The sequence below is a fragment of the Papaver somniferum genome, chromosome 2, assembly GCF_003573695.1.
Source record: "Papaver somniferum cultivar HN1 chromosome 2, ASM357369v1, whole genome shotgun sequence".
Lineage (NCBI taxonomy): Eukaryota > Viridiplantae > Streptophyta > Magnoliopsida > Ranunculales > Papaveraceae > Papaver > Papaver somniferum.
Genome location: NC_039359.1, coordinates 85,633,687 through 85,659,021, shown reverse-complemented (window position 1 = coordinate 85,659,021; position 25,335 = coordinate 85,633,687). Strand labels below are relative to the sequence as shown.

Genomic DNA, 25,335 nt, shown 5'->3' with positions numbered 1-25,335 from the left:
ACCAGGTAGCAGCTTGGCAGCAGCAACAGCAGGGAAGGCAGCAGCACAAGTGCTGCACAGCAGCTGCAGATGAGTTGCAGCAGCAGCTGCACAAGCAGTGCACAGGAAAGCAATACAGTAGCACTAGAAAGGAATGCAGCAGCAAACAAAGTTGCAGCAGCAGCTGCAGCTGCTCAAGCAGTCAAGAAAATGAAGTAGCAATGCAGCAGCAGAAGTGGCAGAGGCAACAACAGCAGAGGCAGGAAAAGGCAGCAGGAACTGCAGAAAAGCAGCAAAAGAATGCACAAGCAATGGAAAGGAAAGCAAAACAAGAGAGTTGCAGGGCAGATGGAATAAGAGAAGCAACAGAGTTGCAGCAATGAGCAAGGAAGAAAAAGGCAAACAACATGAACATGGAAGCAACACAGGGCAACACAGGGCAAAAGTAAAGAACAATGCAAGATGAACCAAGGCCTAAGCCAAGGGCAGGGATGATAGTGAAACTGAAATGGAGCAAAACTAAGGCATTCTGGAGGTATACTAAAAGAATGGGAAGAGAACTAGCTTGCTATAAGCACTAGTTTCTCCCAATGCACAATCAACACTGCAACCTAAGCATACACAAGGAATGGCAAGAAAATCAGCTTGCTATGAGCACTGATTTCTTCCATTGCACAATTAGTTCAAAGCTTCACAGATACCTAGCCTAGCATTCCATCAATTGTGACAGCAAAACAAACATGACAGGAACATTAACAAACATCAACAGGAGACAACATAACAGAAGCAGTGAAACTAAACAGAACTTTAACAGGAAATTAAAAGGACATTGCACAAACATTATGAACTTAACCAACTGAAATTAACAATGAACACACACAAACATCTAACACATTAACAGGATACATCATAACAGGACACAAGTAACATGAACATGAAATTTTAGCTGAAATTGAAAATTAACATTTAACAGAAATTAACAGTTAACAGGACATGAAAGTCCTGGATGTTGGCTACTCCAAACATATTAACAGTAACTTAAACAGGATATGAAAATACATGAAATTAAAACTAACACACATGAACAGAAATGAGTTTGAGATGAAATTGAAAAGATTAACAGGACATGAAAGTCCTGGATGCTGGCTATTCCAAGCATGAGTTCTAACATATACCCATATCATCTATTTATACAAACAATCAAAAGCCCCAAAACAGTGAAATTAGGGTTTGGTGAAAATTGAAATTAGGTTTTACCTAATCACTGATAGCACTCAATAGCTTCGATCCAATCTTCCTTGTCATCTTCTCTTGCTTCCCATACCTCCAATTGATCTATATCATCAACTAATTTCACCAACTCACTCTTAGGGTTCAGTGGTGAGAGAATAGGCGAAATTAGTTGTTTGATAGAGATTAGAACGTGATATAGGTGATGGGTCGAGTGTGTATGATGATTTGAGAGGAGATGGTGGTGGTTGTGGAGTTGGTGGTGATGATGGTGGTGCGGCAGTTGCAGGGTGATGGCTCTGCAGAGGGGGTTGGTGGAGAAGAAAGGGTTCGATGGTTTGGGAGAGAAGGTTGTTTGGTTAGGTGGATGGGTTCGGGTGATAGGGTGTGAGGCGGCTTCATCGAGTCTTGATGTTCTGTGACTCTGAGCTGCGAGATGCGAAGATGGTAGGTAGATCGGACGGTGATGCGGAGGCAAGCGATGATAGACCGTTGGATTATATGATACAACAAAATGAACGGTACTTGATGGGGTTAGGTACTGTAGTGTAAGGCGGAGATATCAAACGTTGATGCACAGCAAGGGAGCGACCGTTGGATTCAACTACCATCTAATCTGAAGGCTTGGAATTTCAGCGCTGTGGTGCTCGGCATAGACTTCAGATTTTGATGCTCTATGAAGGAGCGACCGTCGGATGCTTCTGAGAAATGATCTGATGGCTGAGAACGGAAGCGCTTTTGTGTGTAGAAAATGAGGTTGTGCGCACCATTCTTTGCGGCTTCCTTGCGTAATTTCTCCCGGCTTTTCACTACTTTTCTGCTCTTTTTGCCCCGCGACTCATCCGAACTTTATTTATTACCTAAAAATGCAAAATTAATTAATAAAAATATTTATTCTTGAAAACAATGAAAATACAGAATATGGGATAAAATGTAGAATTAATGCATAAAAGATGAGTTAAAATGCCAACAAAAATGGATAAATATATACAATATTTGGCACTCATCAAATACCCCCAAACCTGAATTTTACTTGTCCTCAAGTAAAACAAAACTAAGGAAATCCTAACTATACCACTGTCGCTGGTCTCTCGAATGCATTTAGCGTATGCACTAAGCCTTTTAAACCACTAAGTGTCCCTAGTGGACGAGTTGAAGTCTCGTGAAGGTTTACCAGAGGTGTGCCTACAAAACCTAAGGACAAAATATGAGCTCAGATTCCATCAAACGTGACCTGTGCAAAACAGATAAGCTCACAGCAAAATGGAGATGTCAATCTAGCTATCGAAGGCACAATCCTAGCACTGATAACAAAAAAAGACATGTGATAAGAGTGTAAAGTGTATCTACACATGTGTAAAGAAAGATCTGAAGTTATGACTACTAATCACCAAGAGATAGTTTCTCAGGCTAAGAACTGAGGACGAAATCTAGCTAGCTGTCCGGACTTTACGAGAATTGTGAATGAGTTGGAGGTATTTCACAATTACTCGCGTTGTACATCAATGGCATACACCCTCCTTGCTTATTACAATGAAACAACAAAATGACTATTTACATGACTCTTATTTACATTGACTACTCTCTTTTATTTTTGGAACAAGAGATGATGGAATTGATAAGTACTTGATTTTTTTTTTTTTTTTTTGGAACAAGGAAACACTTTTGATACATATACAAAAGTAAACAAAAGATTACATGACACTTTGCAAGAGGTAGCCCTTTTTGATGCACCCAGTTAAATTCGATGGTTGTCTTTCTTAATGTAACCTCCACCTTCTATCCCAACCAACCAAAGAACAAGCTAGTCAAGTTTCGTTCAGTATTCTAAAGTGATTGGCAATCGTAACTTCCTATCAAACACCTTGAAGATCGAGGCCATACATGTATTGGTAGATCGTGCGCGTGCAAATTTCTTATCACTATGTGAATTGTGCTAGAATCAGGGTGCCTAAATATCTAGACTAAGACTCCTAATAAAAATACATATTTGCACAAGAGTCAACATTTCAAGGTAAATGAGCTCCATTTTTTATGATTTTTTTCATTTTTTTTAATTTTTTTCAATTTTGATTTTTCAATTTTTTTTGGAATTTTTCAATTTTTTTCAAAAAGAAGAAGGAGTTCGTTTTTAATTATAGCAAATTATCATGGCATCTACTCTATACCCCCAAACCTAAACTAAACATTGTCCTCAATGTTTCAAAATATGGAAAGAATTAAAATGCAACATATGGAAAGGGACATGCTGAGTAGAGTAAAAGGAGAGAGAATACCCGATTTCGGCGAAAGCAGAATTAAAACTCCGTTATTCAAGGCAAAAATCCAACATATTTCAGCCGAGATCATATTGGATGAGCACAAAATATATACAAAAGGAATTTTAACTAAGAAATTTGGTTTTTAATGGGATTGGACTTTTTGGGAAAATTTGGTTTTGTCGGGAGACATTTGGAAAACTTTGGTTTTTATGGGAGAAATTTTTGGTTTTTGAAATTGGGAGCAAAAGAAAATTTTGGTGTTTTTTTTTTTTTTTAAAAAAGAAAATAAAATTTGGTTTTTGAATGGGAGCAAGAGAATTTTTTTTTTTTTTTTTTTTTTTTTTTTTTTTTTTTTTTTTTAAGAAAGAAAGAAAATAAAGAAAATAAAATTTGGTTTTTGAAATGGGAGCAAGCCCACTGTTTGTCCGCTAATGGAATGGAAGGCTGCGGCTCACGAAACACTAAGTTTTAACTTTGAAAGTTGAATTTGGCCCAGTTGGTTAAGGCCCGACGTTTGTTTTAAAACTTTGGTTTCGAGGTCTACTCTTGAGTGGAAGCAAGCCCACAATCGGTTACAAGCTCAACTGGGTTTAAACCCAGAGTCCAAAATACAAGTCCAATGGAAGAATTTAAACAAGCCCACACAAAATAAATACAAGCCCACAAATTAAACAAACAAGCCCAAAAATAATTAATTACAAACCCAAAATAGAGAAATAAAAAGCCCAAAAAATTGGGTTAATTATTACAAGCCCACAATTAAAAAATTGGAAGCCCACAATTCGGGTTCTCTTAAATGGGTTACCTTTTTAGCACAGCCCAGCTGCTCTGATATTGTTGCAAAAACCCAGTTGGGTTTTGGTTCTTTTCCTTGGTGGCGTCCCAGCAGAGGAAAAACAGGTTCAGAACAGCAGGTCCAACAGCAAATGAAGTGAAGCAGATGCAGATGCAAATGCTATGCAGTGAAATGCAAAAATAGCTAATAAAACACAAGAAAAACACAGCACCAATCCCCGGCAGCGGCGCCAAAAACTTGGTGTGATGATTAAGATGCACACAGAACACTTGCAAGTATACAAGGTCAAGATTTATAATAAAAGGGTGAGTAGGGGTTTGTCCACAGGGAGAGGAGCATATAAGAAGTTTTCCTAGGCTAATAAGAGTGGCAATGCACTATGGCAGTGATCTAAAGGCAAACAAGGTTTCAGGCATACAAACAAGAACACAAGGTAAAGCAATAAAGAAGCAGTAAAGAAAAGCAGCAAACAACCAAGGCTTGGCAGCCAAGGCAAGAGGCAGGATTGTGCACTGACTTCAGTGCACAGTAGCTACAAGGTGCAAAAAATAAAAAGCAAAAGAAAATATAATGAAATTGCAAACACACAGGACTTGAAATATAATGTGACTGAAAGAGAATTGGTGGGTAAGCCAAGGCTTATGATCCACCTTGTGTCCTAATCAAGTGACATGTTTCTAGGTTATGTTCATTCCTAAGCATACAACTAGAAATGGAAGAACACCAACTTGCTCACTAGTCTACCCCTAGCATTGGCTGTCTTTTGACAGTACAGCCAATCACAGGCTCTATGAACATTGGCATCTCTCATTTGCACAATCAAAACACAGCAACAGGAAGTAACTATCCTAGCTCATTCACACTTGACAGTGCACAAGGCTTCACTGAGCCTTGGCCTGAAGCTGATTAGCTCATGCTAACCATGTATAAAACATTCACATTCATCATATGATATAAATTAAACACAAATTGCAACATATCAGATAACTACAAACAGAAGCAATTTTCAACTGTCACTGATAAGCAACTAAAATTTGAAGTTCATAAAAATTGTAGCAAATTCTCTACTGGCTAGTCCAGAGAGGTATACAGTCTCCTCTACATACTTCATATGACATCAATTTATACCCATTACACATAATTAGGTTTTCCCCCAATTTTCCCCCAAAATCAGTAGAACTAGGGTTTGGTGAAATTGATTTACCTACTGTTGATGAGATATTCGCTCCATCTCGTCGACCCAATCTTCTCCTGCTTCTTCTCGTTCTTCTCGAGCTCCAATTGATGCTTTAATCATCATTTATATCCCCAATTTCTCACCTAGGGTTTCAGGCAGAGAGATGAGAAATTGAGGTTATTAATGATGCTAAAGAGATGGTACGTGATGGGTTTAGGTAGAATAGAGTTGGGGAGAAATTAGTGGAGTGATTTGGGGTGAGGTGGTGGTGATGGAGACGGACATGGTGGTGGTACGGGGCATGGCGGTTCTGCAGAGGGGGTGATGGAGGAGATGGTTCGAAGGAGAAAGGGAAGGGTGCGTTTGTTTGAGGTGTAGGTGCTCGGTCGCTAGGGTGTGAGTCGAGTGTATCGAGTTTGATGATCTGCGACGCTGAGCCGTGGGATAGGGAGATGAAAGACCAATCGGACGGTGAGATGAAGTGAAGTTTGTAGCGACCGCTGGATTATATAATACAACAAAATCAACGACGCCAGATGGAGTTAGGTGTTGTAGTGTTAGGCGGAGATATCAAACTTCGATGCACAGCAAGGGAGCGACCGTCGGATGCTTCTGAGAACTGATCTGACGGCTGAAGACGCAAGCGGGTATGGATTTGGGTTTTAGGCTTTTGGATATAGAATATGGGTTTGGGAAATGAGTTTGGGCTTGGAAAACCTTGAGCCCACTTCTTCTTTAAGAACAACTTTCTTCTTCTTGAGCCCATTTCCAGCTTTTTGGACGTGCGCTCCATTCTTTGCGGCTTCCTTGCGTGATTTCTCCCGGCTTTTCACTACTTTTCCGCTCTTTTCGCTCCGCGACTCATCCGAACTTTATTTATTACCTAAAAATGCAAAATTAATTAATAAAAATATTTATTCTTGAAAACAATGAAAATACAGAATATGGGATAAAATGTAGAATTAATGCATAAAAGATGAGTTAAAATGCCAACAAAAAGGGATAAATATATACATTATTTGGCACTCATCAGGTGTCTGATCATAGACCTCTGCTTGGTTGTACTCTTAATACTCCCAAACCAAGTAATATTCCTTTTAAGTACCAGTCAGTGTGGACTTATCATCCAGACTTCATGAAGTTAATTCAACAATCTTGGGAGGAAGACTGTGAAGGTAATCCAACATTTGTCTTTATGTACAAGTTAAAAAGATTTAAAAATTTTATTAAAAAGTGGAAATGAGAGGTTTATGGTGATCTGAGAGTTAAAGTTAAACAAACTGAAGAAGAGGTTCTTAATGCTACTTTGCTATCAGATGCTCAGCCTGAAGATATTGATTTATTGAACAAGTTAGTGACTGGTAGAGGAAAAAAATAAATTGCTACTCAACAATATAGTGAACTGCGGAAGTCTAAATCAAGAGTGCAATGGATTAAATATGGTGGTGCAAAAACTAAGTTCCTTCATGCTACAATTAAGATGAGAAAAGCAAATAACAATATAGAAGAACTTGAAGATACAAATGGAAATGTAATTACAGAACAACAACAGATTGGAAATTTAATGATTTCTCACTTCAGCAAAAAAATTGAATATCAACCAGTGCAGTTTGCACAAGGGATTTTTGATGTCATTCCCACAGTGATAACAAATGAAGACAATAAGTTCTTGGATGCAATTCCTTATGGTGTTGAAATAAAGAGTGCAGTTTTTAGTATGAATGAAAAGCTCTCCTGGGTCAGATGGATTTTCTGGAAACTTTTATAAATATGCTTGGGAAATAATTGGGAATGATCTGGTAAAAGGAATACAGTATTGCTGAAAGTGTAGGTTTATACCTAAGGGTATGAACTCTAATATTATATTTCTCTTACCTAAAATTCAAGGAGCTAGAAGAGCAGAGCAATTCAGGCCCATTAGTTTAGATAATTTTTGGTTCAAGATTCTTACTTGAATTATCACAACTAGAATGAGTATTGTTATTGATAAAGTGGTGTCTAGTCAGCAAAGTGTATTCATAAAAGGAAGATGTATAAGGAAAAGATTGTTCTTGCTTCTAAGTTGGTAAATGAGCTAAATATTAGAAGGAAAGGAGGAAATGTGGGTTTAAAGATTGATATAACACATGCGCATGATTCTCTCAGTTGGGAGTTTTTGTTTGAAATACTAAAGCATTTTGGATTCTCAAATACTGGTATTGAATGGTTAAATAAAGTATTGAAATCTGCAAAAATATTTGTACTAGTTAATGGAGGCCCAATGGGATTCTTTGATATGAGTAGGGGCTTAAGGCAAGGAGATCCATTATCTCCACTACTCTTTGTAATTGCAGAAGAAGTGCTAAGAAGAAATTTATTTAAAATGGTCCAAGAAGGAGAGATTAAAGCAGTGGTGAATAGAAATGGATGCCATCCATCTCATTTACTATTTGCAGATGATATTTTCATCTTTTGTAATTGACACAAGAAGAATTTGAGAAATTAATGCAACTTCTGCTAAAGTACCAACAAGCTTCTGGTCAAGTAGTGAACAAAAATAAGAGTACATGTTTTGTGGGTGGAGTAGCAGAACACAGGAGAAGACATATAACAGAAAGCTTACAGATGGAATTGTCAGAATTTCATGATAAATATCTGGGAGTTATTTTAAAGCCTGGAAGAGTTACAGTAGATTAAACTTGGGGGATTGTGGAGATGTTACAAAAATTATTGGCTGGCTGGATTGGTAAGATGCTTGCTTTTCCTGCTAGACTTACATTAATCAAGTTTATTCTATGTAGCATTCCAATATATAATATGTCAGTTTATAAATGGCCCAAGACAGTAATACAAGATTGTGAAAGGATAATAAGAAATTTTCTTTGGAATAGGGATCTATCAGTTAAGAAGCTTATTACAATCAAGTGGGATGAAGTTTGTGCTCCAATGGAAAAAGGTGGTCTGGGAATTAAGAAACTTGAGGTGGTTAATAAAGCACTATTATTGAAATTGCTATGGATAATTGAAACTGAAGATGAACAATGGAAAAGGTTCATGAAAGCAAAAGTTAAAGATAAGAAAGGTGATTGGATAACATCTTACAAGCAGTCTTCCATTTGTCCAGGTTTGAAGTGGGTAATGAAGGAATTTAATGAATGGTGTAGATGGTTAGTGGGGGATGGCAGTAGTATTTCTGTGTGGAAGGATAAATGGCTGACTGAGAATGCATTAATAGAAACACATCAGATGGATACATTTTTTGTACAAAATCAAGATATGAGAGTCATTGAATTAATGGTAAATGGTGAATGGAAAATACCAGGGGAAATAAGTGGTATGGTGAGTATTAATGACTTACCAAGTATTGGTGAAGGGAAAGATAGAAGGATATGGGCTAATGATGCAACTGGTAAATTCACAGTGGAAAATGTTGTGCAGCTGATTAGAACAAAATTTCTTACAGTTCATTGGGAAAAGAAATTGTGGAATGCAATTTTTCATCCCTATACAACTTGTAATATGTGGAAGATCTTGAGGGTAGCTATTGCAACAGAGGAAAATGTAAGGAAGAAAGGCTTCAGTACAGTTTCAAAATGTTATCTTTGTGGAGCTGGACAAGACAATTTAGAACATATACTCTGGAGTTGTTCTTTCAGTGAACTATTATGGCATTGGCTAGGAGGTATGTTTAATTTTTTACTTCCCTCCAGCTTTGAAGATATTCTTAATTGTGTTAAACATAAGAGTTCAATAGTGAAAGAAATCTGGTACATCAGTGCACTCACATTGATGGTGGAAGTATGGTTGACTAGAAATAAGAGAATATATGATCGAATCCCCAATGCTGATAGCATTAAACACAAAATCTTAAATTTTACAAGAGAGTCACAGATAAGAGTGAGAGGTATAATGCATAACAATATGTATGATCTAAATATATTGATGCAATTTGATATAAGAGGTGTGACGAGTCGCTCTGTAAGAGTTAAGGAGATCTGGTTTATACTGCCTAAACAGAATCAAAGTTTGATATGTTGTGATGGTGCTACTAAGGGTAATCCAGGTTCAGCTGGTTTTGGATTTATCGGTAGAAGTCATGCAGGAAGTTGTGTTGGTGCAGCTACTGGTGGACTGGGTATAGCAACAAATCATATTGCGGAAGTGATGGCTTTAGTAACCGCAGGTGAATGGGATATCAAGAAACAATATTTAGATGTATATTTCAGTCTTGACTGTAAAGCAGTACTGCTAGATTTTTCTAATGATAAGATTCCCTGGACAGTGATAAATAAATGGAAAAGAGTACTGAAAGAACTAAGAAATATCTGTTTTAAACATACTTACAGGGAGGCTGACTCATCTGCTGATAAGTTAGCTAAGAAGGGTACTTCATTAAACAGGGGGAGGTGATTTGTTATGAAGACAAACCGCAATTCATTGACAAGATGGAAGAAGAAAATACTTCATATTTCATATTCTTTTAAATAACTTGAGTTGTAAATATTTTTTTCACTTCTTCAGTTTTGTTTTGTTACATTTAAAATTAATCTTGGCATGTCTTGACTAATTATTATTTTGGTTTGTTATTGATTATAAATAAATATGATTTATAAAAAAAAAGTATCAAGATTAATCAAATATGAAACAAGTGTTAGCATGTTGTTCCTTTCAAAACAAAGTTGGACTATGGTGATGTTTAAGTCTGGTATCCACTAGCCATTCCAAATATTTACGGATTCGCCATTCCCCACCTCCCAACATAGGTATTTGTGAATTATATTAACTCACTGCAAAATACAATTCCACATCCAAGAATATTTAGCTGATTTTTTCAAAGTAAAAACCGATTTAAATCTGAAATACTTGTCTTTAATCATTATAACCCACCAACATGTCGATTGATTTATGATTTTTCAGGAAATTTTAGCAATCATTGCATGGTTCATTTTGTCTGCTTCTTTAAAACCAAGCCCCTCTATGCTCAAAGGTTTGCACAGAAATTTCCAGTTCTTAATATATACACATCTTGTATTAGACTCTTTTCCCCATCAGAAATCACACTGAATTGCATTGATTCTGCTAGTTACTTTCTTAGGGAGTTTGAAACATCCCATTTGGTAAACATGAAGGTTGGGCAAGACACATTTGTTAAGGATCATTTTACTAGGTAAAATGAAAATTTTACTCTTCAAACCTTTATCCCTTTCCTACATCTTGCGAAAAATTGCATCAAAAATTTTAATTTCAGATTTATCAATAAAAAAAGGAGCTCCCAAATAAAAATCTTTTTCTTACTAAAAAGAATTCTCGATTTTTTCAAAAATTACCATTTGACTGAAACCAAACTAAATTCATGTAAGCCATTTAAAATATTTTGTAACTTTGCATAAGGCAATCATCCACGAAGAAAAGATGCGAAACTTGATTGTTGTTTCTGCATGAGGAGTCTCGAAAAGACTTCTATACAGATAAGATATTTAAAAAAACTTCATCCCTTTCTATTTACAACACTGCTATAGATGTTGTAGATATGCGTTGTCTTATTAGTTCACACCATTCCAGACAAAAACCTTCCATTGCCTTTATTAGGAAATCCCAGCTTACCCTTTCGAAAGTTTTCGACCTGTCAATTTTGACATCGAAACCCTCAATTTTTCTTTTTTAATGGTTAATAGTAAAAATTAATTCATGGGAAACAATAATATTATCAGATACGTGTGTACCTGACAAGAATGCTGACTAAAAGGGTGAAATCATATTGTCAAATTGGGGTTTCATCTTATTTGACAAAAAAATGGATAACACCTTATAAGGAATGTTACATAGACCAAATGGTATGAAATCTGTCGGTGTTTTTGGTTCTTTTATTTTAGGAATTAGGAAAAGAAAGGTTTTGTTCAGGTCTGGGTTCATTTTCTTTGTTAACCAAAAATCTTGAATTGGACGTACCAGTTGGCCTCCAACAATAGACCAATTATGCTTAAAAAAATGGAAACCCATCAGGGCCGAGAGATTTATGTGGTTTCATGCTTTTAACCACTTCCCAAACCACTTGATGATGGCATTTCCATAAGCCTGTAATTTTCAGAAGGCGTTACACCAATTGATAGATGAGAGAAAATTTCGTCATTTTCACAAGTTGGCATGGCCTTAAATAAGTTTTAAAAGTAATCTTTTAAGTTTGCAGTAATTTCTATTTTTTCTTGGTTAGTGTTTGGAAAACAGACAGTATTTCTTTTCCCTCTTTTCAAAGTTCTTGAGTGGAAATACCTTGTGTTTGTTTCCCCTAAGTTTACTATGCTATCCCTAGAAAGTTGTTTAGCAATTTCCTCTTCAGTATTATTAATTTTTTCTAAGCAAGGCATTTTTGTATTTGTTTGGTTTTTTCTTGTTCAACTTTTCTAATTCAGTGAGAAATTTATTTATTTTTCTTTTAGGTAATCTAAAAACGTTTTTCTTCCAAAAAGTTAGTTGGTTTCTTAGATTTTTCAGATTCTCAGCCATTGCAGACGAGAGGTTAGAGAAATCAAGATCCCAACAAGAATTAATCAAATCACTACAAGATTGCTCTTTAGACTAAGAGCCAAATTTTTAAAAGAAAAAGAAAGATCATCGTTGTTTTGTCCCTCCAAATTTAGAAGCAATGGACTATGATAGGACCCTAGTAGCACCAAAACTTTTAGAGTAGAATCTCCCAATAGGTTTTGCCAATCGGTATTAACAAAGGATTTGTCCAGCCTTTTCTGGAAATTTTTCTCACCATTTGTATGGTTATTCCAAGTAAAATTAACTCCCTGGTAACCAAAATCCTCTAAAACTGACCTTTCAAGGAGCTTTTTGAAAGTTCTAATTCACTTTCAACAAAAGGGAAACCTCCTTGTTTATCAATTTTAGTTAGGATTTGGTTACAATCTCCTATCACCATCCAATCTATTTTGTTATAATTTACCTTCACAGAAATGTCCTCTAGGAATTTCCATGAATCAAACTTGGATGGTCTATAAGGGAGATCCATAAAAACCTGTTAACAACCGTTTTAATCAGGACGTCCGCAATTTATAATCCCAAAGGTGTCACTATCCATCCACAAAAAACTAGGGATGCACATGGGACGGGACGGTACGGGTTTTTGCCTAGCTTAGTACCTGTACTTCCCTATGGACGGTACCTGTACAATACGGTACGGTACGGGATCTGTACCTGTTTAACTTGGTACGGGACGGGACGGGACCGGTTCTTTACCTGTAGCATATCTGCATACTGATTATTGCATATGTAAAAAAAAACAAGAAAGCAAAGAAAAAAATCTTGAAAGTTCTTAGTTTAAAAACTTTAACTGTTAAGACTTAAGCGTGTTAAGACCTGAATTCATACATACTTTAAGAAAAATCTTTAAACTTCTAAGTTCAACAACATCAAATGTTTAAGAGTTCAAGTAAAAAAAACAGAAAGCAAAACAAAAAAAACAGCATTTCGGCAGTTCTGCTTTTGCAATTGACCACTTTCATAAGTTTGGAGCGACAAAAAACGAACTCCAACTCCAAGCATCAAGCATCCAAGACCTCTGACAGTTGAACCACGCCCAAGATGTCTGCAACAATAATTTATATTTCAGTTTATGCATAAAAGGCATGAGTTGAAATCTAACAACAGGCACAGATAACCAGCAATCTCTGTTAAAGGACAATAATAAAAAAAAATACATTGACATTCTAAGCTTTATCAGGTGTGAATGTGGGTCTTTGATTGTCAGCAAATAACATAAGGCATGGAGAGTAAGACTTAAAACCCAATGGTAATGTTCTTGTTCAGAAAGAACAGGGAGTAATCAGCAAGGTATTATCGAACAAACACATGAATACTGAAATAGTAATCAAACAAAGAAAAGTTATTACCTTCCTCATTCTTGGAGCTATCATCTGGTACATAATTTATGGCTTTTGAGAAAGCCATGTCTAGGTAATCCATGTTAAGGTTTAGATATAAACCAATTTGATTATATAAACTTTACGATGATATTTCTAATAACGATTCACTGAGTAGTAATTTCTCTTCATGTGGCTTGGTATTTAATTGCTCATGTGATTTTCTTGATTATTTATGCTTTTCAATTGATATTTCGTGCTTTGGTTAAATCCCTTGACGTGATATGCTTTAGGATTGATAGGTAATGCTTTAGAACCAATACCCACAAAGTGAAGGAAGTTACAGCGGAGAAACAATATCTGAGAATATAACATATCATCTTCCGAGACATGAGATTGATTTCGATATTTGTCTTGAGTAATAAATAGAAATTAGTAGAGTTTTATATCATTGAATTGGTGGAAATCAGAAACCTTAGTAACCCTTTCCCATTTTGTTTATTGTCTGAATTATTATTATCATTTTATTTTGTTCCGAATTTCTGAAAATCATTAAAACATTGTCTTGTTGATTACTTAGTTTTTGGTATTAGTTGGTAAAGTATTTCACACTCCTCGTGGAAACGACATGTACTTGCCATTGTCTACTAGTTAGACACTGTGCACTTGCAGTATTATTATTGTAGGTTTTTCAACCTACCAGTTCCCGGTTTTGGATTTATACACAAATGTGAGAACACACTATGTTTATATCTAAACATGGTTACTTGATTCTAAACTCTTTATTCCAATCATTGAAACTTTCTTAGAGGATGACAATAGCCGTTTTCACACATATTAGCATCAAAGCAATTTTCAAGTTATTGTAATAATCATAACAAACACTCCAAGTCTATACCAAATGATTGTATCACACAAACCATGTAAGATGTTACTCGAAAATTTTCACGTGATCATATTATGACTTTCATCAAGAATATAAGATGAACTTGGTCGAAGCGAAAGCTTGTCAGCACATATTTCGAGAAATATGTAAGAGAGTTAAACTCAGCTCGAAATCTCAAATGTGTATAATATAAAACTATATCGTAAAACGACTTATGTCTCAATATATGAGATATAGTAGAAATAGATTTTCTAAGTGATAGATGAGTTTCAGTCTCCACATACCTTTTGTTGATAAAGTTCCACAAGCTCCCCTTAGTAGTTCTTCGTCTTCAAATGATGAGCGCCGTGAAGTCTAATGCTCAACTACACAATATATGTCCTAGTCCGAGACATCTATAAATAGGCTAGAAATCAAGACTTATAGTTTTGATCACTAACATTGACAAACATGCTTGAGATAGCAACGCATGCGAGTTCGACCGAGCAGTGCTCTAACAATGTGTACCCTAGAAATCCGGGTTCCGGAGCATACAGATAGGTACGCATACTTAATACGTGTACCCCAAGGGGCTAAGTTCGTGTATTGTTTATGGGTATGCATACTTGGTATGCGTACCTTAGCTTTATGAGTTCATGTAATGGTTCATAGGTACGTGTATGCCTACATATACCTATCTAGTACGAATTATGCAGATGCTTATAAACTATTTTCACAAATACTTTTGGCATTGTTGTAACTCTAATAATCACCTTTAAGACATATTTGATCACTAAATCACTTTGTGTTTGTGCATCATGGTCTTAGGTGTTATGAGTTCTTAAGGAAAATTTATATCCATGGCAATTAGCAATGTCTCAAACTTATGAAAAAGAGTTTTTCAGAACTACTGAAATCTGGACACAGGGTATGTCATATGGATTCCAGAGCATAATTAGGTACGCATACCCAGTACGCGTACCCTGAGGTTCTGAATTCGTGAATGAGGGGATAAAACCATACCTAGTAAGCGTACCTCAAGGGTACGATTTCGTGAATATATTAAGGATATACATACCTGGTACACGTACCTTAGCTCTCTGATTTCACGAACTGGTTCGTAGGTACATATACCCCTAGACATACCTACCCACTACGAATTAAGCAGATTCTTATAAACTATTTTCGCAAATATGTTTGGCATTGCTACAACTCTCATAAACACCTCCAAGACATCTTTGATCACTAAATCATTTTGTGTTTGTGCATCATGATTCAAGTCTTAAGTGTTAAATGAACATGATTATGTTTATGAGTTCTTAAGGCATATTTTCCATGAACCATCATTGTACACAGTTCTCGTACCATGGACCATAATTTATATTCTTATACATAATTTAAATATAAAATTCTCACATACTTACATGAACTTCTAACAAGAGTTTCATATAAACTGAGAAAGTGTTTGCTTGAATCTCAAGTTATCTTAGCCCTCAGTCTTTAAAGTCTATAAATAAAGAGACTCAAACAACTCAATCCATGACACTTCTGTGTACTAGTTGTATGCTAGATTCATCTATTATTAACCTAGGTTTCATTTGAGAAACATAATTAGGTTTACGAATTAAAGACTTTACTTTGGGATTCGTGAAGCATATGTTTACCTTGATAGTTCGTGCATCCAGATCTTGTTCTTTCTATTTGTCGAGGTTTTCGTTAATCTCCTCCAGGGAAGAAATAGATAGATAGAAACCACAAATTGTGGGTATACTTCCTAGGTGTATGTTTAGTGAGTCATCATCAATTTGCATTGCCCCCCTCCTTTAAAATATATAATTTGCATAACATCCCCCAATGGTGACTCACCTACTGGACATCTAGCCAGGAGGTTTTGCTAATTAGCAGTCTCCAAGGGAGGTAATGCAAAATAAACATCGTTAGAGGGAAGGAAACACAAAATACTCCTAATTAAAACTTACATTTTGACTAAAGTTGAGAATTAAGAAATTAAAACGTTACTTAAGAAAACCATACTGGATTATATTTTGGCAACACTTTTAAGATCTCATAACAACTTCTATATTTGAAATCTTTGCTTTCATATGGAGCTTTTCCACCCGACACGTTTCTTCAATTTCTTGCAGGCTTTCACCATTCCTTAGGCTTCGACCAGCTTGTATTACCACAACAATATATAAACTTACCTGATGATTAATTTGAACGAAGCGACCCCTCAACATATCTGCATCACGATTATTGGGGTTCATTGTTTCTTCTTAAAATTTCTGAAATATGCTTTCCCATAATGCCCTACCTTATTGTTGTGCGTCATCGATATAATATGAAGTAAAAAAAAACATTTATCTTCCGTAACAATAGAATTTGCAAGCCGCTTTCTTCTCGGAGTATCTGAAATATATATATATATATATATATATATATATATATATATATATATATATATATATATATACCATACTGGCTCGGTTAACACATATTTGATTTTCGGTAGCATGTTGGTTTCCTATGAAATCATCCATGTTAAAAATAGGATACATTACGAAAAATCAAAAGTCTTTCGAGAGGTGTTAATAAATCATCTAAAAATAAAATTACGATAAGTATGGAAAATATTTAAGTTGAAATGAGTTTGAAACTCTGTATATTTATAGGGAGATGAATTTCTAACCGTTGGATGATAAAGCACTAAGAAACGAACATATCATGGAGCGATGAAACATAATCACTAGTGTTTTAAAGACCATCGAACCATATTATTACCAGCAAGCAACGGAATCTCTTAGCAAATTAACCTTGCTCAAACTGGACTTGCTCTTAGCAATAAGATTTTATGATTGACAAAATTAAGCGCATGCCCAAAAAAAATAATATTCTCATTGTCAGACCCATAATTAATTTTAGATACCGTGACACCCATAATTATATGAAATTTTCAAAAATGTCTGCATGACGGGTTACGCATCCTAATTTTTCAGGGGTATAATTGGTAACTCAACTTGGATATAACATATCTAAAAAACCGCGCCTTGGAATTTTACAATTTTTATATCGTTGGAAATCTTTTAAAGAGAGCTACGCAATGAGTACAAACAAGAATATCAAATTTTTGTTTTTTACGAAAAAAATGGAGGTGATCATCATTTTAGGAAAACTTTTCTAAAACTTGATACATAATCATTGTACAGCCACCAAAAAAGATGCAAAACACATTTTGCAGATGCATAACGAATTATGCAACCATTTTCTCCACTGCATAACAAATTATGCATCTGCATAACAAAGTTATGCATCTATAACAAGTTATGTAGCCATTGTATTAGTGCGTACATAAAAAATAGATGCATTATGCATCTATTTTCTCGATGCATAAAAGATTGTGCAACAGTTTTCTCGATGCATAATGCATTATACAGCCGTATTTTCGGATGCATAACAGGTTATGCATCTATTTTCGCGACTGCATAACATGTTATGCATATATTATTGTAGATGCATGACAAGTTATGCAGTCTTTGTTTTTGTTGGTTTTAATAGTGACAAAAAAATTGAGGCATAACGTGTTATGCAACCGTTTTCTGGACTGCATAACAAGTTATGCAACAAATTTTGTAGATGCATAATAAGTTATGCATCTATTTTTATAAATGCATAATATATTATATAGCTATTTTTATAAATGCATAACTTAACCATTCGCCTGAAACCTTATCTTCACATTTTGCCTTAACTTGAGTTCTTCGACACTGGATATCTGTTTTAAGCTAGTAAGAGCATCTTGAGCATGTCTCTTTGTGTTTGTGTTTCCATGCTTAAAAGCTTCCACCAATGCTCTAACCAATGACTGATTGATGTCATATCGTTGAGCATGGATTTCTACTCTTAATATTCTCTCCACCATCCATATCGTTTTCTCTTGTAGCTCCCCCGTCCGAACTTCTGTAAACAATATCATAACGACGTCGCTTACGCCAAGTCGTTCAAGTTCATCAGCTCCACTTCTTTAACAACTAGAAGTATCATAAACGAGTGTGGATAGTGCCTCCACAACGGTGATTTGAGCATTCGTGTGCTCGTCGTTAAGAAGATCGAGTAAGGGTCTGATGCAGTTTCCCTTGAACAAGCACAACTGACTTTCGTCCTCGTAGGAGAAACTATGGATATGACAACTTTGAGTAACCTTATATGCTCTCCCACAAAAGAATATCGAAGAAAATAAACTAGTCAAAGGTTGTGGATCGAAGTCTGTAGATGCAACTAGAATCCTTCCGCATTCAGATAGATATTTCAAACCAAGAGCAGTTCGTTTCCTCAATATAGGGAAAGAGAAGCTAGTTATTCATACACATTCTTTCTCTGTCAATCCAACGCGATTCATACCCATACAATCACCTGTTCTTCCTGCAATCATTAAATTCACACACAACCCATGACTATCAACATTCCAACACAATCTGTAGCTTCAATTTACAACATCACATCTTGAGAACTGATGGTGCTACTGTACGTCAACAATTCCCCATCCGTGGCTCTCTACTTCCCGTGGATTCCAATTCATACACAACCCATTCTCCTATTTCTTACAAGACTTTTAAACTAGTATCAATCATCACCATTAACTGCCACATTCAAACAACAACGCTCAACTCCAGCTACACAGTTGTACGTCTCATTAAGCTCATTTCCTGGCTGTTAACTCGAGCCTGAATTAAACCCACTCTTCCAAACCCTTGAAAACTATAAAAACTCCATTAATCGTCTCCCCAAATCAGCAACATCAGATCCCCTTCCTTTAACTGATCTAGTCTTGAATCTCCACCAAACTGTCATCGCTAGTTCCATCCCTGTCTCCACCTTGAAACGAAATCTTATCCCTTGGTGAACAGCCACAAGACTCATGGCTTGATTGACGACAGACTTTCTTCTTGAACTTGGTCACAGTTAATGGATGCTACATCATACATGCAGAAGAATACGAAGAACACAAGATGCCAGTATGAACAGATCTAAAAATCAAATTGAATAGTAGATTTGAGAGGAAGAAGAAAAGGAATCGAGGAAGAACAAAAAAAAGACCGAAACCTAAGTTTATAAACTCTGGGTTTGAGAGAAATTTTTTCACCAAAACTGGGTGCATGCCTGAACTTTTTTTGTTGATGGGTTTCACGGTGACCAAAGTCTTAATAATAGGAGTGTCTGTAGTTTTCACTTTATGATTTTATCCGGTTGGACCTTACATCTTAATGGGCCTCGGAGCAAAACGAAATTTCTTCTTCAAGAATCATTTTCTTCTTCGAGAATCAAAACCACTTCTACTGAAAACACGGCGAAAAAGAAAGTAAAACTATGAAAATCCCAGCTTTACTCGAAGAATCGAAGAAAACCCAATGTCGAAGATTTTCAACTCGATCAACAGGCAGTTGAAGTCATCATCTTCATCATCATCGATAAAGCTATTCATCACAACAAACTCCTTTATAAAAAACCTAGTTTACCGACTACAAACACACTTCTCAATTTTACCAGAACCTTAACTTCAAAACATAGTCTTAATTTCAGCTTTCGTAGATTTTGCTCTATATCCTCTCCTCTCTGTCTTCAGAGGCCGATGGCTTAAAAAAGGAGCATCTTTTCACATCAATTCCAGTTAGGGCTTATTACTTATCCGATAGGTTTGTTAATGTGAACTTCTATCATAGCCTTTTGTGATCGTTTCATTGTTTCATGTTTATTTTTCATCTGGGTGGTTGCAGTATTGATATGGAAGGGTTAATGGTTGAGAATCAAGCCAATTTGGTCCCCCATACTCCAGGAACTGGCAGATATGCTGTTCTAAAATTTGACGACCTTACTAATTCTCGTGCTCCTCGAGTAAGTTCAAATTAATTCGTTTTATTAAGTTTAAGTAATTTACAGCATTCATATGGAACAAACTGATGATTCCTTTTTATTGCAACTGGCCGTTTAGAGTTCTGTAGCCACCAAAAGTTTTACAAGCTTGACTTTGATTAGGTGTGATGGTTCCATTATAATGTATTGAATTTTTCATTTCAGGATTTGGGGGCTAAGTTAATTGGAATTTCTCACTCTTACATGGTGGTTTTCCCATATGGATCCGTCACGATGTTTAATGTGCATGATCACGAAATTGATAGGCACCTGGAAATTATCAAAAGACATGCTTCAGGGTCGCTGTCTGAAATGTTTAAGTGCAGTGGAGACTTGCCGGTGCCACGGAATTACTTCGGTATGATATGAAATTCTCATTCTTAAGTGCCAATTTTTTTAGGAATAATCTTAGGCATCTCTTGTAGGGGTGAAATATGTTAAGATTGGGAGATGTCTATCAAGTTAAGATTAAGTCAGGAAAAAAAAGGAACCATCATAGAGATTACGTAAAACCCGTATTAGAAGAAAACACCATGACACTTTAGCCGCTTTACATTCTTTATATTGTTCTTATTTTTTAGCATGCTGCAGATGTGATCATGAAAGTTTCATGCTTACTAATAACTTGTTAAATAATGGGTGTTAATGGTCAGAAACTGCATATACACAAAATCTTGAAAGTGGATGGTTATCATGGTTATAAGTTCATAACAAAATCAGGCCGAAGGGTGTCTTTTCACGGGCTTGAAATTACAGATTGATGTATGATTCTGATTTTGGATGGAGAGAGGATATGGAGTGGGAATAGATTGTTATGCATGAAAGTTGTACATGGTATAGAGATCCCTCTACTAGTGGATGTTGTGGATCAAAATTGTTAGAATCTGACAGTAAAATGTGACAGTAGGATGAGACTATTGAGTCTATAAAATGTGAAGTGATGTATCACCATCTCGTGTCAGGACCTCACATTTGTCACTGTGACTTTTCTCCTAGCTAGTAATTAATTAGTTATATTATGTACTCTGTGATGCATTGTGCATCCAACATTCTGAAGTCCTGCTTATAGGAGAAAATATGTCCTTCATTTCTTCATACAATATCTTTACTTCCTCCTTACTCTCTCTGCGACTTACAAACCTACTGTTGATTGCATAAGCGAACACATTCCGGTCTTTAAGTTGGCACTTCCACTCAAAAGCTCATGTAACAAGGATGGGTTAAAAGGGTTTACATTGCTAATGCAGCCAGTCCTCGTTGACTAATCTTGAAACTTTACCCTTATTTAGAACGTGTATAAACCGGGACCCATACAAAAAATGGTTGAAGTTTAGTTGGCGCATTAATGCATTGAGCAACCACCATGACCGGGCATATTTGTCGATGCAAAAGATTGTCAATAGGCATGATATCTGTGTTCTTTTCATGGTCAATATCAACATCTACATAACTGTAGGATATAGTACTTCGAAAATAGGATGGTTGAACCTGGCTTAGAATTTGCGAAATGTTTAAAAGCTCTGTTTTGCTTATGATGATGGTCTTACTTTTATCCTGGAATGTCTAATTCTATTCCTACTGGCAGCAATGGGATTTTCTATTTTCTCTCAGTTTGAAATCTTAGAGAAAGGGCATGTGGTATGTTACCCTCATCAAAGATATGTTTGATAATGTTGTCACCAGTGTCAGAGCATGTCTAATTGATGATCGGTGACTTTCATACTAGGATAGGATTGCACTAAGGGTCAGTTTTGAGCCCTTAGATTTTCTCCCACAAGGGACATACAAGGGGAGATCCCCTAGTGTATGCTCTTCGCTGACGATTTGATGCTAATTGACAAGAGTAGGGTAAGGGTTGATAGAGAATTGGAGCTGTGGAGATAGATGCTAGAATCCAAGGGTTTCAGACTTAGTAGGACTAAAACCGAGTATATGAGGTGTGAGTTCAGCGATCTAGAGCAGAGGATAGAGATGTCATTTTGCACGGGCAGTAACTAGTAAGGATACTTTTCGATATTCAGGATCGATGCTGCAAAGTGATAGCGAGATTGATGAGGATGTTGGTCATAGGATTGCGTGAGATGGACGAAACGGCGACAAGCAACAGGCATCTTGCGTGATAAAAAGTTCCACAAAAGCTCTAAGGCAAGTTATATAGGACTGTGATCAGACCTGCGATGTTGTATGATGCAAAATGTTGGGCTATTAAAAGGCAACACATTCATAAGATGAGTGTACCAGAGACGTGTATGTTGCGGTGGAGTTCTGGTCATACTAGACAAGAGTGAATTAAAAGTGACAATATACACGATAAACGTGGAAATAAGAGAAGCTTATTCAACAACGAATGGGATGGTTTGGACATTTCTAACAGAGACCTCTAGAGGCACCAGTTCGCACTGGTATCATAAAGCCATTCCATAAACACAAAGAAAGGCAGAGGTCAACCAAATTAACATGGGAGGAGGCAGTAAAAAGAGACTTTAGGAATGGAATGTGCCCAAAGTGCTGGCTTTGGACAGAAATGCGTGGAAACTATCCATCCACGTACCAGAACAATGACCTAAGGAGTTTGTTTAAGATTTGTTTAGGATAGCATTTAAAAGCTAGGACTCTGTTTAGCAACCCAGGATCAAGGACCCAGAGCTTAGGACTTTGGCCCTGGGATCTGTTAGTATAGGTAGTATATGGATCATATTTTATTCCTACTCCCTCCATCCAAGCTATATAGATGGAGAAAACATAAGGATTTCATAAATATTTGTTCTTTTTTCCTATCCTATACTTTTTGATGGAAACTAATACCACTATCATAAATAAGGGTATATATAGAAAAAGTTATCTAGGATTAAGAACTATAAGAACTATACCTATATCCTATATAGATGGACGACCTAAAACTAAAAATTCGTCTATATAACATCGTCGGAGGAGTAGCATTTTGGATGGCATTACTTTTTACTTTTTTTTTTTTTCCTTTTTGATTTTTGGTAACTTCGGTATGGATTTCATTTCTAGCTTACCCCGACTTGTTTGGAGCTAAAGGATTGGTTTTTGTTGAAATCTTATATTGCCATATGTTTGACCTATTGTTATGTTATCATAGATTACGAGGTGAGAGAAAAGCCGGATTTACAAACGTGGATGCAAGGTGGGCCAAACTATATAATGCTGCAGCACTTGAACATTGATGGTATCTGTACGATTGGTAGTGTTCTTGGCCAAAGTGTTGCTCTTGATTACTACTGTCGCCTGGTATGTTCTTCAAACTGCTAACGAGGTCCCTTGCTCCTTTTTTCCATGATCAGTTTGAGCACCCTTTGAATCCTGTTCTTATTCTCTTTCAGGTTGATCAATTGGTTAACGAATATTCAGGCGTAAATTTTCGATTGGAGGCAAGTGGTGATTGTAAAAAAGGGATAAAGCAGTCGATACTGCTCGGCGAAATGGAGGACATTGCAATTGCTATTTATAGGTTTGGGCTATCTGAGAGGTAACTACGTGTTTCAGTCATACTGATTGATTGGAAGCTTTGTTCGCTAGCCTTGAGTTATGAATGAGTGCATTAATAATACTTGCAAGGATGGTCATAGAGTTCTACTTGAATTGTAAGTCTGTGTCATATGTATGTGTCTTTATTAAGGGTAAACTGCATCTGTTCCTCTGTTCAGATCAGATATTGCTTGGGAAGATGACACCAAGTACTAACAAATGTTGGACTACCTTCTGGACAACTTTAACCTGGTTGAGAGATTTGAGGGATTTGATCATAAGTTTAAGATTGGAGAGGTAAAGGTAATTTTTCTGTATGTCTATTATATACATTAAAAGCTCAATTTATTTTTAACTTGAGTCAGTTAAAAATAGTATATTTTTTTTTTGAAAATAGAGTAGATTACCAAATCAGTTTGATTTGCTCCTACGATGACTGAATCTGCAGAATTAACACCGTCTGAAGAGTTTATAATAGAGTTTAAGTTACAGACATTCTGAGCTTTGACAGAGTCGAAAGCTATTGAAGGAATTAAAAAACTAGGTACAAAATTTAACCAACATTCAGATTGATCTTCTTTTCTTCCCTTTTTAGCCAATAAATCAGCTACTTTGTTTGCGCGCGTGTCTACATGATGGAAACTGAGAAAAGAAACTAGTTTTACAGCTGAAACTTTGACTTCTTCTGAGATTGCTAGACATTGCTATTGTACTGAAACTTCTTTTCCTTATAGATAATTTATAGTTACTTGATTATCACCTTCAATGACCAGATTTTGCAGGTTGTTTTCTATGGTCCATCTTGTTGTGTACAGAAGAGCTAAAGCTTCTGCTTCTTCTGCTGTTGATGTTCTGAAGATGCCCTTTCCTGTTTCCTTTCCTGTACCTAGCCAATCACGCAACACAAACCCAAATCCTGCATTAGTATTTTTAGACACCCAAGAAGCATCACAATTCAGTTTAATGATGTCTCTACTAGGGAAGATCCAGTGTACATTCTTTGCAGTATTTTTTCTGTGTTTATGTAAGTTAATGCTGCTACTGTGAGGGTGCCAGTAAGTGAAGTGACGAGAAATGTCTACTGCAAGTTGTTCAGGTTTTCGTTCTTTTTTTTAACACTCTTACGCATCTCTCTTTCCAAATGAACCAACATTTGGTTGCAGCCAATGCCATTGAAATGGAATTGGTATCTCTATGCAGCCAAACATTGTATTGCTCCAAAAATGATGCATTAGTAGAGTTAGAAATTACTCCCTGCATAGCCATTGGGGCTAGGTTCTAGACTGCTGTTGCATACTCACATTCGAAGAACAGATGATAAGTTGATTCTATAGCCTGTTTACAGAATATGCATTGGGTTTCTACATCCAGATGTGTCCCTAATTTTTGTCTTGTTGGTAAAGTGTCTTGAAGGCACTTCCAAGTAAACAACTTAATCCTTTGAGAAGTGTCCATGTTTCATACACCTCTCCAAAAGCTTTTAGTCTCATGTGAGATTGATCCCAATGGATTTAACAACTTAGCATACAAAGATTTTACAGAAAAGTCACCATTCCTGGTTAGAAGCCATCTTAATTTGTCCTTTTTCAACCTGCCATCAGCTGAACAATATAATCTTATATTCATGATTTCAGATACTAAGCTTTTATCAAAAAGAGAAAGTAGTAGAGGTTCATTCCACTTCTTAGTGTCTTGATTTATCAAATCAGACATAAGTGTTATATTGGGAATATATGTAATGCAGTTTGCTAGTGTTTGTTCTCTACTGGGTAACCATTTGTCAT

General features: G+C 36.2%; 1 protein-coding gene across 1 annotated transcript; it reads left to right on the top strand.

Moving 5' to 3' along the window:
* The first annotated feature begins 19,739 nt into the window (after positions 1-19,739).
* On the top strand, positions 19,740-24,745 carry LOC113348274. The gene is made up of 6 exons (XM_026591986.1): positions 19,740-19,842; positions 19,924-20,041; positions 20,225-20,417; positions 23,166-23,314; positions 23,407-23,552; positions 24,325-24,745. Exons 2-6 carry the CDS (start codon positions 19,931-19,933, stop codon positions 24,596-24,598), a joined length of 873 nt encoding a protein of 290 aa, XP_026447771.1. The 5' UTR covers positions 19,740-19,842; positions 19,924-19,930; the 3' UTR covers positions 24,599-24,745.
* Positions 24,746-25,335: the final 590 nt, after the last annotated feature.

What these genes read in the sequence shown, in the direction of transcription:
- LOC113348274 (XM_026591986.1), top strand. Translation starts at nt 19,931, where the DNA reads ATGGAAGGGTTAATGGTTGAGAATCAAGCCAATTTGGTCCCCCATACT. An exon ending in CTAATTCTCGTGCTCCTCGA is followed by an intron (nt 20,042 to 20,224) that starts GTAAGTTCAAAT and finishes TTTTCATTTCAG; the next exon opens with GATTTGGGGGCTAAGTTAAT. An exon ending in AGGTTTGGGCTATCTGAGAG is followed by an intron (nt 23,553 to 24,324) that starts GTAACTACGTGT and finishes TTCAATGACCAG; the next exon opens with ATTTTGCAGGTTGTTTTCTA.